General features: G+C 42.3%; 1 protein-coding gene across 1 annotated transcript in view; it reads right to left on the reverse strand.

The window, feature by feature from the left end:
• The window catches only part of gabbr2 (gamma-aminobutyric acid (GABA) B receptor, 2), a 165593-nt gene that overhangs the window by 70652 nt on the left and 80982 nt on the right, over positions 1–13959 (reverse strand). The window contains exon 3 of the mRNA XM_076754518.1: positions 9054–9224. Within this exon, the coding sequence (XP_076610633.1) occupies positions 9054–9224 (171 nt within the window). The remainder of the gene's footprint in view (positions 1–9053; positions 9225–13959) is intronic.

Below are 13959 nucleotides of genomic sequence, written 5' to 3' on the forward strand. Positions count from 1 at the left end.
CAATAGGCACAAAGCAATAAAGATTTGTGGAAGAAGGAGTAATCCATAATCTTTAACTTAAGTAGAAGTAGTAATACCACCGTGTAAAAATACTCTGTTCTATGTAAAAGTCCTGCATTTAAAATGCTTCTTAAAGTGGAAACTTTTCAACCCCTCCAGCATTTCCAAGAGGTATTACTGTTGGCGCCAAACACGAACAGATCGCTTTCCATTTTCCTGAGAGCCCAGCAACTACCAACACAGGACACGCTGCATTTGTTTCCAGATTTCCATGCAGATACAATCAACAGCACTTTGGTAATGAGAGAGAAGAAAGAAGCGCGTCCACTGAAGAGCTAAAGTGAAACGGACGTGATATTTACGACACATGGTTTGAGTATTGCTTCGTGCCAGCTACATCAGGGTTTGGCATCGGGGTGCAGGAGGTAGTAGATGAAAACATGAGGAGAAAAAATGTGAGTTCACTCATTCATTTCATCTATAATGGAGACATGAAAGCAGATAGAAACGTTGCCAGCCTGAGCGGATCGTCAGTCTGCCTTTATTTTCCCAGGAGATCATACCAGGTGGCAGACAAAAACTGCGTGAGTGAGGCTAACAGGGAACCAGCAGAAAGAACGATGGTGTCATTCTGCAGCCAATACACCCTGCAATCAACATTAATTTATAACGATGAATTAAAACAAAAAACTTTTTATTTGTCCTTGTTTTAAAAACGCTTTATTAGTAAAAGTATATCAGTATTTAACATCAAAATTCACTAAAAGTACTAAAAGTAAGCATCACGAATGTTGCATCAGGGAAAGGTGGAGCTAATTTTAACATTTGTTTAACGTTAACATTTGATGTTATATACTGCTGAGTACTTACCCCATAATAATATATCATAATTGAAAAAAGGAAGACAGCTGTGGAGTTTTATTGTGTTTCTGTCGAGTCTGAACGAAGTGTGTTTCACCCTGACAAAATGACTGCTTCTGCGTTGGCTTTGGATCTCACTCTTTAACAAAAAGGTGCATCTCTGTTGGGACCGTGAGCCGTCAGTGGCAGACACGAACACTTTTAGTGGACGTACATTGACGGCGCGCAAACACCTGGAGAGATTACATCACAGCCCGCTTTATGACTGCCAGCTGCAGCGCTCTCGCTCAATACTCGACCAATTTCAAAAATTGTTGTCCCCCATTAGTCACTTGGATACAAAAACATTGGAAAATAGGGTCCTTAAACAGACATTTGACTGGAATTTCACCTAGAAATCTTCAAGGCACCAATTTGTTTCCTAACGGAAATGCTGGCTGCTGATCATTCACAACAATCCTGAAATGTGGTTTTAAGGTGGCTTATTTCCTTATTGTTGACATCGCTGTCATGGCAACATTAACTGCTGGTGCGTGTATCATTGCTGCCGAGTTCAGGCATTAACATTAGACTGGAAGAAGCTGCTCCTCCTTGTTTTCTCTGGTATTTCAACAACTAGTGTAAATGTAATCACAGGAATATGTCTGAGTCAGAAAGGCTTGTCTGCCTTGGTTCCATGCTGGGCCAATCACAAGAGATGTGACATTAAAGTATATAGTAGCATAAAAATGAATTACCCAAGTACCTAAAAAAATGTACTGTAATTAAGTAAATGCACTTAGTTACACAGCACCGCTGATAAAGACAGATGCTGTAGATGCAGGCTGTCCTTTGTTCTGAACTGGTGTTTGCATGTTGTACCTTCATCCGTGAATAGAAAGACAGGGAGACAAGCGTCTTGACATTTCAGCATGACATACAGAAGACATCAAACCGCCTTTGTTCTGATTTAACTCAATCTGTTCAACGTGGAGTTGTAACATTCACAACGGTACGCGTTTGTTTTTCCCGGAATGACACACTCTCAGCTGGTTATCCGGGGCATGACAAGGAGCAGACATATGTTTAGCGCGGTGAATGTATCTGCGGCAGCTGTATGTCGGCTTTGATGTATTGATTCAGTGGAATGGTGGGTAATGGGATCAGAGGAGGAGGAGAATGGAGCAGGTACCCCACCGTGATGGTGAGCTCGAGGTGGTTTATCATACTGCCTCTTGCTCTCTCTCCCCCCTCACAAACACATACTATGATTCATCCCTCTGGCTTCCCTCTTTAAAAGGTACAATTTTAGAAAAGGCCCTTTTCCCACAGCAGACATTTTGACTTGTCATAGTAGGAAAAACACAGGTGTAACTAATAACATTAATGGTGACTCTGTTCCAGTATGTATACCAGTATGACATGCCAGTGGGCCAGCATGCACAATGGAACGCAGTCACTATGAAAGCAACAAGAGACAAGTCAAAATGTCTGCTGTGAGAAAGATCTACAAGTTACACTCTGAGATGTTCTGTCGACATCTCCTCCTCTCTCTCTTTTCAGACAGTTTTTTTTTTCTGATGTCCTTCGGCCATGCCCTGCAGCCATGAGCCCCCTCCACTGCCACCCGGGAGCCTGGCATTAGGGGCCATGTTGAGACATCAGAGAGCGTGTGCGCTCAAATGAGGCATGTCGAACTCAGTTGGCAGAGACGACGTATAACAGCTAACAGATGAAGGCCGTGTGTTTGGCCCTATAGCTGCTTGTAAATGTGCATGTGTAACATAGTGTCTATCCTGATTTGAGGGCACGACGTTGCTTCAAATATGACCCAAATTCCAAAAAAGAAATAATGCAATCATTTGCAAACAACCTGTGTTTACCAACAGTGGTTTTACGAATGTGAACCGGGCCCCATCTTTGTATATATTCTTTATTTCTATACACAGAAACACTACTCCACCCAAAATCTATATTTAGCTTGAAATTTGCTTGGAGTTTTGTCAGGGAGGGAGTGAAGAGTTAGGTTAAAACACTCAGAAGTTTAAAGAAGCTCTGTGGATATTTCAATGCTGTTGTGTTGTTGAAACTTACAATTATTGGAATCAACTGTGGATTCAAGCCGAGCAAAGCCTCGTCCGCTGCCAATGAAGAAACTCCCAGCTTCCATCTTCCGAGCCAACAGGGTGTGATAGCTTAACACTCAAAAGACGGATTTCAGGTGTTCTGTCACTTCACGGATAGCTAGAGCACATCAAAGCCGTGTGAGCACCCAGCAGTTAGCATCTACAAGAACATAAAACCATGACTGCTCCCACCACCACTAACACCACCATCACCACGATTACTATTGCTACTGCTGCTAAAATGAATCATTACAACTATTTTGTGTAATCAACTAGGAGATTGTTGCCATCTAAAAATCAATGAATCCAAACAACCTCAACTTTATTTCCCTCATGTCTCTAAATGTCTGCTGTCATAATCGCCTCCTCCCCTGGTTCCCCCGGAGAGAGCTCTAAATCACTCCGTACATCACTCACTCCTGTACAAACACTCCCTCCAATGTACTTGCTCGCTGAGCTGAAACAACAGGGAGGCCAGGGTGGATCAATACAACCAGGTTTTGCTCTTGAGGAACAATTGCCTTGTTGGTCTGGACAAGGTACAACGTCCCGTTGTGTTGAGCGTTCTGATCTGAAAGGCCCGGCTTCTGCACTGCTAAAAGGAAACTAGCTCGGCCGGCAGCACCAGATAACCTCTATGTCTGAAGAGATGTGTCGGAGCGGGCAAACAGCTATATGGAATAACAACTTATGGTACAATCGCATACAGGACAAGACGCACTGACGCAAATCCCAACACTAAAGCCATTCGCATCGAGAGGATTTTGACTTTGGTTTTGTGTTTCCTCCACTGAGACGGAAAGGGACAAAGGCATCAGTGTGTTGGACTGAGTGTATTAGATAGAGCAATGGACACGGAGGGGAGGGGGGCAGATGGATTGAGGGACGGTAAGAGGGGAAAGTGAGCGGCTTTTCCGCGTAACAAAAACATCCCCCATTGTCTGGGGCAGCCTGGGAATCCCCAGCAGCAAATACAGGAGAGAAACAACCCTACTGCACCTCTGAGCATGCCTGTACACACACACACACACACACACACACAAATATGTAAGCATCCGCCCACACATGACGGACAAAATGGAAGATGCACTCAGTTAAATGTGCACAATGCATCAGCATTTAGAAAGTAGAGGAAATGAACATCTCTCTGGACTGTCTACAACATCAGTTAGCTCTCTCTCCACGGCTGCGTTCGCTCTCCTCTCTTATGTATTATGCACACCAATGACTGTCGTAGCGAGTTTGACAACCATCACAATGTTAAGTTTGCAGACAACACAGTTAAAAATGAGCCTGCTGAACATTGCTGAAATGCCTCACGGTCCTGTTTTTCACTATTTTTTGGGTTGGTATGAAGGAGTCTTACAAAAACCGAGGAAATGTGCATTGATTTCAAACATCAGCACCCAAACAAACACTCTAATTAACAGACAAGATATTGAGCATTGGGCATCACAACTGACAGTAAGATGACCTTTGATAGGAATACTGATTTGCTGATATCAGTGTGGTGAGCATCAGCACAGCCATGCCTGTTTCACGCTTCTTTTTTCACTAATATTATACTTTACGTTTTCGTCTTTATCTCATGTATTTATAGGAGTTTTATTAGGTGTGGTTACATAGTGTATGTGTGGTTTTTCATCTTGTGTGTCTCACCCTGTCTTGTTTTTATTGCTACTGCGGCAGAAACAACTGCCCCGCAGAGATAAATAAAACTTGAATTTAAAAGGACATTAACACACTTTGAATCTATTCATATGTAGAATGTCTTCATCTGTCGGCAACAAACTGAATGAAGATGAATTGATGAGTTGAGGACGTTGAAGGAAACCCTGCGATTCGTTGGCGTGTATGTGACAGAATGAGGTATCATCCCACATCTACGCTGCATTTCACGGACTGTGGAAGGCGTTGCTCTGAACTGAGGTGGCGTTAAAGGTGCCATATAGGAAAATTAAGTACTCAATTAGTTAAAGTTTCTATTCTGGAACTGATCAAACCCCTAAAACGTCACCTCTGTTCATCAAAATTACATATTTGGGAGTTTTTTCCATGAAAAAAGAAATGCTCATCCATGCCGTCGACTGCTTGTTTCACTCCTGATATGTCTGGTAGCACATAAAAAACATCCCACTGACATTACAACAAGGTTAAACACTTGATTTTCATTGGAGGGGGGTCTTCAGTCTGTCATCAGAGCTTTTTTTTTTTATGCAGCAGCAGTAGTACAACAGTGTGCTTGTATCATCATTGCAAAATCCAAAAATTAGACACCTAATTGCATATTTTGTAACTAACGATTATTTTCCACTTAGTCTCTCAATTAATCATGATCAATAAAATGTATAGTGAAAAAAGCCCACTACAATTCACAAAAACCCAAGGTGAAGTCTTCAGGCTGCGTGTCCAAAAGACAGTTTACTGCTGCATCACTTAAGACCAAAAAAAGCATGATGTTAAGATAAAGTAGCTGCACTGACTTTCATTCAGAGCTGACGCGCTTTCCAAACGACTCCACAAGCAAATACACTACTTGCCCCGAAAATAAAACTCACACCTGTCACTGAGTAGCTTTCGATGATTCAGATGGCACCAGTACGACACTGTGAGACAAACAGACTGCGGTGGTCTAACCTCAAATCATTAACACATCATTTCCAGGCACGATCACCCTTTGCAGTGGCAGGTGTGACTGCATGCGTGTGCCTTTATTAGTGTCACACAAACTAGAGTGTTAGCAGGTGCTTTGCATCATCCCATCTGTCTGTCAGAGGGTTGTGCACGTGTATCCACTCTCATAATGTACTGTATTTGTGTGTCCACTGGTGCTGTAGAGCTCCAGTAGCAGACATGCGACAGAGAGCATGTGTCGTGTACATTTTCACAATATTTGGGTTTCACAAATGGGCCAGCGCGGTGGGTCTCTGCACACATCTGTCTCGCATCCTGAGCGCTTCATCGCCATACAAATCGCCATGTAAATCCCAGAGTTCAGACTATAATGCCAGTCATGTGCTTATACAAACTAGCGTGACAAATGGTTGTGCCACAGCCTGATGACAAGCTCTCGAATGGCTTCCTCTCATGGCCTTACATGCCCTGTACAATGGCGTGAATGACTCATCCTGGAGAGGACTCTATCCAACATTACATGGTTATTACTGATGAACAGCAGCTGATGGCTAACGACTAAATCCTAAAATGCACAAACAAGGACAACGACCGAGCAAACATTACTGAGAAGCCAGGAACCGAGAGAGTGGATGCTGAGAGGGTAGCTTCTGCTAAATATATCAGTGGTCATAGTGTAATTAAACACTTGAGCTCAGAGGGTTCCAGGCAGAGGGCTGAGTCCTAATCCTGTTCTCAGTCAGGTCTGTCATCTGACTGACTGATGATGGCTGCTCTGTTCCGGGGTGAACCCTGTTTGTCTGGCAATCTCAATAATGTTGATTGCTCTGTGTGTGTGTGTGTGTGTGTGTGTGTGTGTGTGTGTGTGTGCGAGCGCGCATAGAGACACCTTCACACAAGCAAATACCAAGCCTTTACTCATTCTCATCTGTCACTACAATAAACCACGAACCCCCACCCCCATTAACGGAACATCATTGTCCATCCACAAACAGGATGCGTCTTTGTGTGCGTGTGTGTGTTGTGTGTGTGTGTTTCAGCGGTGTCTAAAAATAGCAGTGACGAGCTGGCTTTAGCTTACAGGTTACAGTCCCAGGGGACATCATACTGTATGTGTGTGTGAGTATGTGTGTGCATGTGGTGTGCATTCCACTGACTGAATCCTTAACAAGTGTTACATAACATTAACCTTGCGAGCAGTTTCCCTGGGAAACAGCGCTGTGGATCAGTAGGAAAGAGAGACGGAGAGAGGTGGAGGTGGTGGAGATGACAACAATGTCAATAGTGTACTCTGACGCAGAAGCAGGTATGCGTGTGTGTACATACATGCATACTGTGTATACAGTACAGTATAATATGCATTAGGGAGGTTTTTAAATGCAAAAAGATGGGACACAAATATAATCATATATAATCATTTAAATCATGAAACACCTGACGCACCGATGAAGAAAAGTTAATGATATTCCACTGAAAATAACTTTGGGCTTACTTTTTCTAAAAACAATAACGAATACGTTGCAATACTGGCAAACATTTCTCGAATAATGCTGCAGGTTTCTATTAACTTCAGCCCAGTTTGGAAGTGAACTTGCAGAGCTTTAGGGTTTGAATGCGGTATGGTAATGCAGTTATAAGTGCAGACTCAGTCGAAAAGTTTATCATAGAAGTAGGATTTCCACACGATTTCTGACCGCTCGGGCTCATTGCTGCAGTGTTTTGGTCACACAAGCGTTTTGTTGGTGTGTAAAAGACTTCTCTTGTTTTTGTGCTCTGGCATTTCCAAATTCAATAAGTGGGAGGACATTGGCTATCAGCTATTTACAAAAACATTATATTATTAGAAAGTAGAGAAACAAAGTAGAATGGAGTAAATCTCATTTGATGGCATTCTAAAATAATCATGTGAGCTCTGAATGATGTGAATACCAGTGACACTGGCCAAAGTGAAAGATAATTGAGGTTTATTTAAACCTGACTAATTTCCCAAAAATGTGTCTATTCTGGCTTTATTCGTTAGCACTCGCCACCATCATTTGGGAACAGACTGATAATGCATTCTATTGTTACTACTTCAGCGATTCGTCTTGCAACACGTTACCGTGATTTCCCGATGCACCGACAACCGTCATGCTGTGAACTTGACAGAGGATTGTACAAATCACGAAACACGGAAGCGATGCTTGCATATTTGTAAATCAGGATTAGAGGCCAATCTTGTGGCAGGTTGATTGAATCGGGCCGCCCGTCTTCCTCCCGTCCTAAGCCCCTTGGTGCTTTCAGGAGGGGAGAGATAAAGGGATTTGGCCTCTCTGAGATTTGCAGTGAGACTTCTTATACACCCACCCACCTCCACCTCCCACCCCCAGCTGCTGAGCAGATTGTTTTCAACCAGGGCCTCGAGGCAAGAGCTTACAATATGTTTCTCAAATTCATGCTTTCAATACCTCTGCCGTGGCTTTTTTTTTTTTAACTGAATGTTCCTGACGCTGATGTGATATAATGACAGTTCTGTGAAACTGAAGGAACTACAAATGTTTCACTCATGTTCAACCCTCCCTCAAACGGGGATACGTTAGTCTAACTAGGTAGCATTTTGGTCAAACATGAATTTAACTTGTCACATCTATTGTTAATGCTTTCAGTCAATTGGCTGAGTTGGAGTGTCCTTCATCTTTCTACGAATGGTTTCTCCCAAAACTGGCCATGCACAGCAGGCTGAATGGTGTCCAGATGGACTTTGGTGAATAAATAATAAGCAAAATCTCACGGAAAAAAAGAATTTCTATCCCAAAAGTTGTACTCATCTGAGTGGAAACCCTACTCCTTTGTTATTTCCAGCCAGCAATTTGTTTTCATTCATTACTTAAGACATGAAACATGGTGTAAGTGGTAAGATTAAGCTCTTAGTATCAAAAATGTTTATCCTCACATTTTCTCAGAATCATGGAAAATCCATCTGTGGAGTTTTCTACGTGGGTGGAAAAACTATTAATTCAGTCAACTATTGGAAAATAGGCTGAATTGAATTGATTGCCACCCACTCAAATCATTCTGGCATCACATGAATGACAAGTGCAAAAAATCTGCATCTGTACAATAAAACCCCCCCGACTGAGAATCTCATCAGTGTTTGATAACAGTGAGACCCAGAGTTACCCTTCACCTCCTGAATGTGAAGGAGTTTCTCCTGCAACGCTCGGGGGCATGAGGTGGAAAGACTGGAATGAACAAAACTGACTTTAAAAGAAAAACACCTGTAAACACACGAGTGCTGCTCCAGCACAAAGCGGACATGCTTCACTGTGATTGAACACTTCCATGTCCACTAGTTTTTTACTTGTGTATCTGGTCTGCTTTCTGTAGCATCTCACTATACAACCTCAGGTTTCTTCGGCACAAGCTCACATATGAAAATGTAGTCTCTTTAAAGAATGAACAGGGAACACTGACCTCTGAGAACCTCTGGACATCCTGCGTGAGGGTCCCCACGCGGCTCCAGTTGTAGTAGTTGAGGAACTTCACTACAGCCGGGTTCACGGCGTTGTCTGATGGGACGGTGCGGAAGAAGTTGGGGTACTTTTTCTTGTCTGCCAGAACTGGGGTTGTTGCTGCAAAAGACAGCTGGAATGACAAAAAAGAGAGAAAAGTACAGTGAGCTTTGATTCTGTTAAATACGGCAGTCACAGATAATCCTGCAACAAACTGTCACATTGTTGTTAAGTATGGTGTCGTTGAACCGAACGCAGCGGACGACAGATCTCAGGTCTCCCCTTGCTTTGGTCAGTGGCCTCTGTCATTTCAGGGATGAAACCACGGCAGCACGGCTGTGACAAACGTGCACACACACACACACACACTCATTTATAGTCCAAGGGTGTGAACAAATCAACGCTTTCAAATGACTTCAAATGTCAGCGAAATAGCTGCTTCAAAGTGGAACTGTAAATAGATCTGTAAATATTGGGTGGCTATTGATGACCCCTGTATGTATGACCTTTTAAGCTGGCTTCATACTGGGCCTGTGTGTGTGTGTGTGTGTGGGTGTGTGTGTGTGTGTGTGTGTGTGTGTGTGTGTGTGTGTGTGTCTTGGAGTGTGTGTAGGTGTGCAAATGCCTGATTGTGTGTTTCTGCAAGCTTTGATGGTGAGAGAAAAGCAGCTTAGGAATATGATTCATGTCTGGGTTCATAAGTTAAAAGCATTTCCGTTCTTCACATGCAAGCAGTGTGAATCAGATTCCTCTCTCACGCATGCACACACACACACACACGCACACACACACCTAAGAATAACCTCAAATACTAATTGCCTTTATACAGGCACATATTATTCAGTTCAACCGCTGCAACCTAAGCACATTTGAAGCACGTCTCCTGTAACTCAATTCATGTTGAAAAAAGGTACCAAACCTTGAAAGGCAAAACTTTTTAAGTATTTTTCCAGAGCATTAGCACGCTAATGAACTAAACACGACGCTGCATGCATAAACCCTCACCGACTGCAATTTAGTTGGAAAAGCCGGAGTGTGTAACTTAAGCTGATATTGGTCCAGTGAAAGCAGTGAAGATTTATTGAGCAATTAATATAGTGCGAGCATGCTCATGAAACATGATGGGAATGTATTCCGCTGCTGCTGTTGTACTCAGTTTGAGGCTGAAAATACTTCAGATTTCATTGTTCTCATCTGTGTTTTTCCCAGTGCATGGCTGCCACTCGAAAGCATGAAGCATAAAGCCCCTCTCTCTGCCTGCAACTCACACAGACACCATCACCACCCACAGTCACAATTGTCCTCATTTCCACCCTTCCCACCTTTCATTTGTCATTTCCATGCTAATCAAGTTTTCCTCTCTCTCTCCCGAATTGTCGCATATTTTTAACAATAGGTCACTAATTTTCTCCAGAGGCAAAAATGGCTGTAATTAATTTTTTCATTAAGATTAGAATTTGCAAGTCTGGGCAACGAAACAACCAGTATGTGCTGGAATAGACAAAGATCTGCCACTTTATTGTTTCATTTGCACTTTTTAGATCCGGTTTGAATGCGTTCATGAATAACTTTTATAGGCATCGTGGTTTTATTCATCAAACTGTAGCGAGCAGGTGCGCTTTGAAAACAACCCTATAGTGATTTTATATGATATTTAAAGCAAAGCACGTCAAAGGTACACATTTTTAAAAGCAAGGACGTCTGTCAACATGCATAACTTTGAAACAGGTACTGAATATTTTGGCACCAGCGGCTGAGCTGAGATAATAAGGCACCGTGTTCTATTTTCAACATCCTATCTATGGTAATATAATGAGCGATACGAATCAGTGCAGGGTTAATTACATACTTTGTAGAGATTAAGCAGAACTTGTGATTCATGATAGCGATCAACACGAGGATATTATAAATCTGACTGAGACCAAGAGGTACACCAGTAGATTTCCGAAAAGTGTGCTAAAGCCTTGAGGAGTTCAAGCACCTCCTAGGTGCAGGGATGACTGTGATCTTCTCATTAAGCCTCTATCCACTTCCAGACATCTTCACTACTCATTAATCACAGTGCTGCTTGTATAATTGTACACTTGTTGAAACCTGATAGGTTGAAAAGACAGCAAGTGAGTTAGGATGAAAGAATGTGGGAACTTAACTAAAGCATCAGAGGCCATTCGTAAGTCAAGAATCATTTATAGATATCAGGGCTGACAGTCCCAGGAGTGTACTCTACGGCATAAGACAGCATGACATCTATGATAATACAGTTTAGCTTTAAGATAATCAAAGAGGTGTATTTCTATTTATGAGTTTCCTCTGTTTGCAGTATTAGCAGATAAATGAGCCCAAATTGCAGCCCTGCCTTTTTTTTTTTTTTTTTTTTAACATCCTCATCAACCTCTATGTTACCCAGCAGGTTGTTTCTGTGTATCCCAACCCTGAAAGTCTTCACCCAACCAGTGGGAAAGCTTCCGTTTGGCCCAATAAATCACCACGTTCTGCACAGACCCACAGGGGGTTTGTGTTCACACATCAGCCAGACGGCCTTTTAAAACAACACATGGATTACAGCCATCAATTAAGCAGGAAGAAAGGCCTTTATCTTGGTACCACTGCTAAATCCAAAATCACCCACCAGTCTTAGAGGGCTTCAAGGGGTCTTTCCGGCGTTGCCTTAATCTCCGTTTAGCTAAGGCTGTTTGCTACACCCACACTGGGAGATGCTTCTATGGATCTCTAATAAGAGCTAGTTATCTTCCCCAACCAAATTGATTGCACCGGTCTTCTCACAACTGCACTGGGAAGAGACTCTGTGGCCAGAAGAAGTTCCACAACGTTATCGTTTCCCCCCTTACGTGTTTTAGCTTTGCCTGAGTTGTGTTGGTTTATGGGAGTTGTTTTTGCTTTTGGCAGAATTCTACAAAATATCAATCAATGAAGACATGCTGAATTTAAAACTTTAAGGGAGGAGCAGATGTTGGAGTGGCAGTTAGCCATTTTATTTTCTTTTGGAGGGAAAATATCAGAAATGTAGATTTGGGCAATGAGAAACATGTCGGTAATAAAGCTTTGAAATACACAAAAACCAACAATTACTGATTATTTCCTCAAATTAAATTCACCCAAGAGCAAGGCTGAGAAACCCCCTGGACTGTCAGAGAGAAAACTGAGAAAACCATTTCAACTAATATTGTTCACATGCTGAAAAAAATCCAATAAAAAACATCAAGGCAAATCAATTTTTCATTTCTTTACTCCTGCAGGTAGAAATCAGTCAAGCAGTAACCCTTCAGGTTCATTGAATATGAGGCCATCAGATGCGTGTGAGAAAAGGCCTTGACATAATAACGCTCTAAACGGACCATAGGTTTTAAGGATCTGGCAGCCTTTTATTCAGTACATGGACACATTATCTCTGTCGAGTGCAGACTCGCCAACAGCCTTAGAAGTAGCCAAAACTAACATTCAGCTTTGTTGTTTGATCTCATTGACAAGTATTTTCCTTGTTTTCTGTTACCTTTTGCATTATTTTCAGTAGGAATAAGTTGTACTGCTCTTGCATATTTCATCACTCTAAAATGAAACTGGCCATGGAAAGCAGAAAATAATATTTGAGCACTAACGTTCAATGATGACGTCAGGCAAGATTCTCCATCTGTTTGATGTCAGAGCACAATCTAGGACAGCGACAAAAATATGTCTTGTTTGGCCCCTGAATCGGGGCCAGCTGATGTGAGAGGCTAAGACAAGACGCATGGTTTCTCTCAAACAATCCACAGTCCACAGGCCAATCCAAGTCAGCTACAGCACAATTTTGTCAGGACAGTGTATTAAGACAGCCGAGATGAGAGGGAGCTCCAATGTATTATTTAAAGAATAGGCTAGTCTTTATCTAACTCTGAACAGCCTTTTTCAGAGGGAAGGCCAAAAATAGTTCCATGATATCACACATCTGAGAGTAGTGGCTTATGTAAGAGGGTTTTAAAGAGGGCCAGCCCAAATAGGATGGGGTTTGGTGGAGAGCTCTACACCAGTGTCAGATTTACACATGCACGTACACACGGACCACGCACCGGTTAAGGCACATGCATCCACACATTCTCGAAGCATAGATAAACACAAACTATGACAGTAATTAAAACTCTGGCAATGGGCTCTGTGCAGCCTCTCCCTCTCATCTCACCGCAAGGTCACAGAGGCTCTCGGTTATACGACTGAAGACCCGTCTGGCCCCACGGAGACGTAACGTTCTTTTGTGAAGATTTGAGGTGAATCTCTGATAGCGTCACAGTGGTGATCTATTCAGACATTCTGCACACACAGTCGCTTATCGCATTCTATTTGAAGCAATGACAAAAAGCTGCCTCCCCATTTGGGCTTTTTTGAGTCACAATCAAACTAGTTTTATATTTATGCATGGGTGAAAAGTGAGAGAGCGGCCCAGAATAGAAGACAAAGAGGTACAGAGAGACACAGTAAGACAGCACGGTCAGATGTTTACTGCTGATTCACCACAAGGAAATAAGGTTCAACTCAGATTCCATGACATTTAACTGGAGTAAGTGGGTTATATTTCAAACTTCTTAATGGGTAATTCCAGTATTTCTAAATCTGGGCCCTATTTTTATGTCTTTTGGTGTCTAAATGAATAGTAGGTAAAAACCTTTTGGAATTGGTCCAGTAAATTGCAAAACAGGCTGCAATCCTTCTGTCAAAGTAAGTTTACCAAAACTGCTTGTTAGTTGGGATCCAAACTAAAGTGTTAAAAAACCAAAGTCACATGATACAACAAACAAAATAAGCAATTGAGGCAGCAGTAGACCAATAATTCCTGTGTTCTGCGAGGTAAAATGACTGTTTTTGCCAATGGAGTC

Source organism: Chaetodon auriga, chromosome 17 (assembly GCF_051107435.1).
Source record: "Chaetodon auriga isolate fChaAug3 chromosome 17, fChaAug3.hap1, whole genome shotgun sequence".
Lineage (NCBI taxonomy): Eukaryota > Metazoa > Chordata > Actinopteri > Chaetodontiformes > Chaetodontidae > Chaetodon > Chaetodon auriga.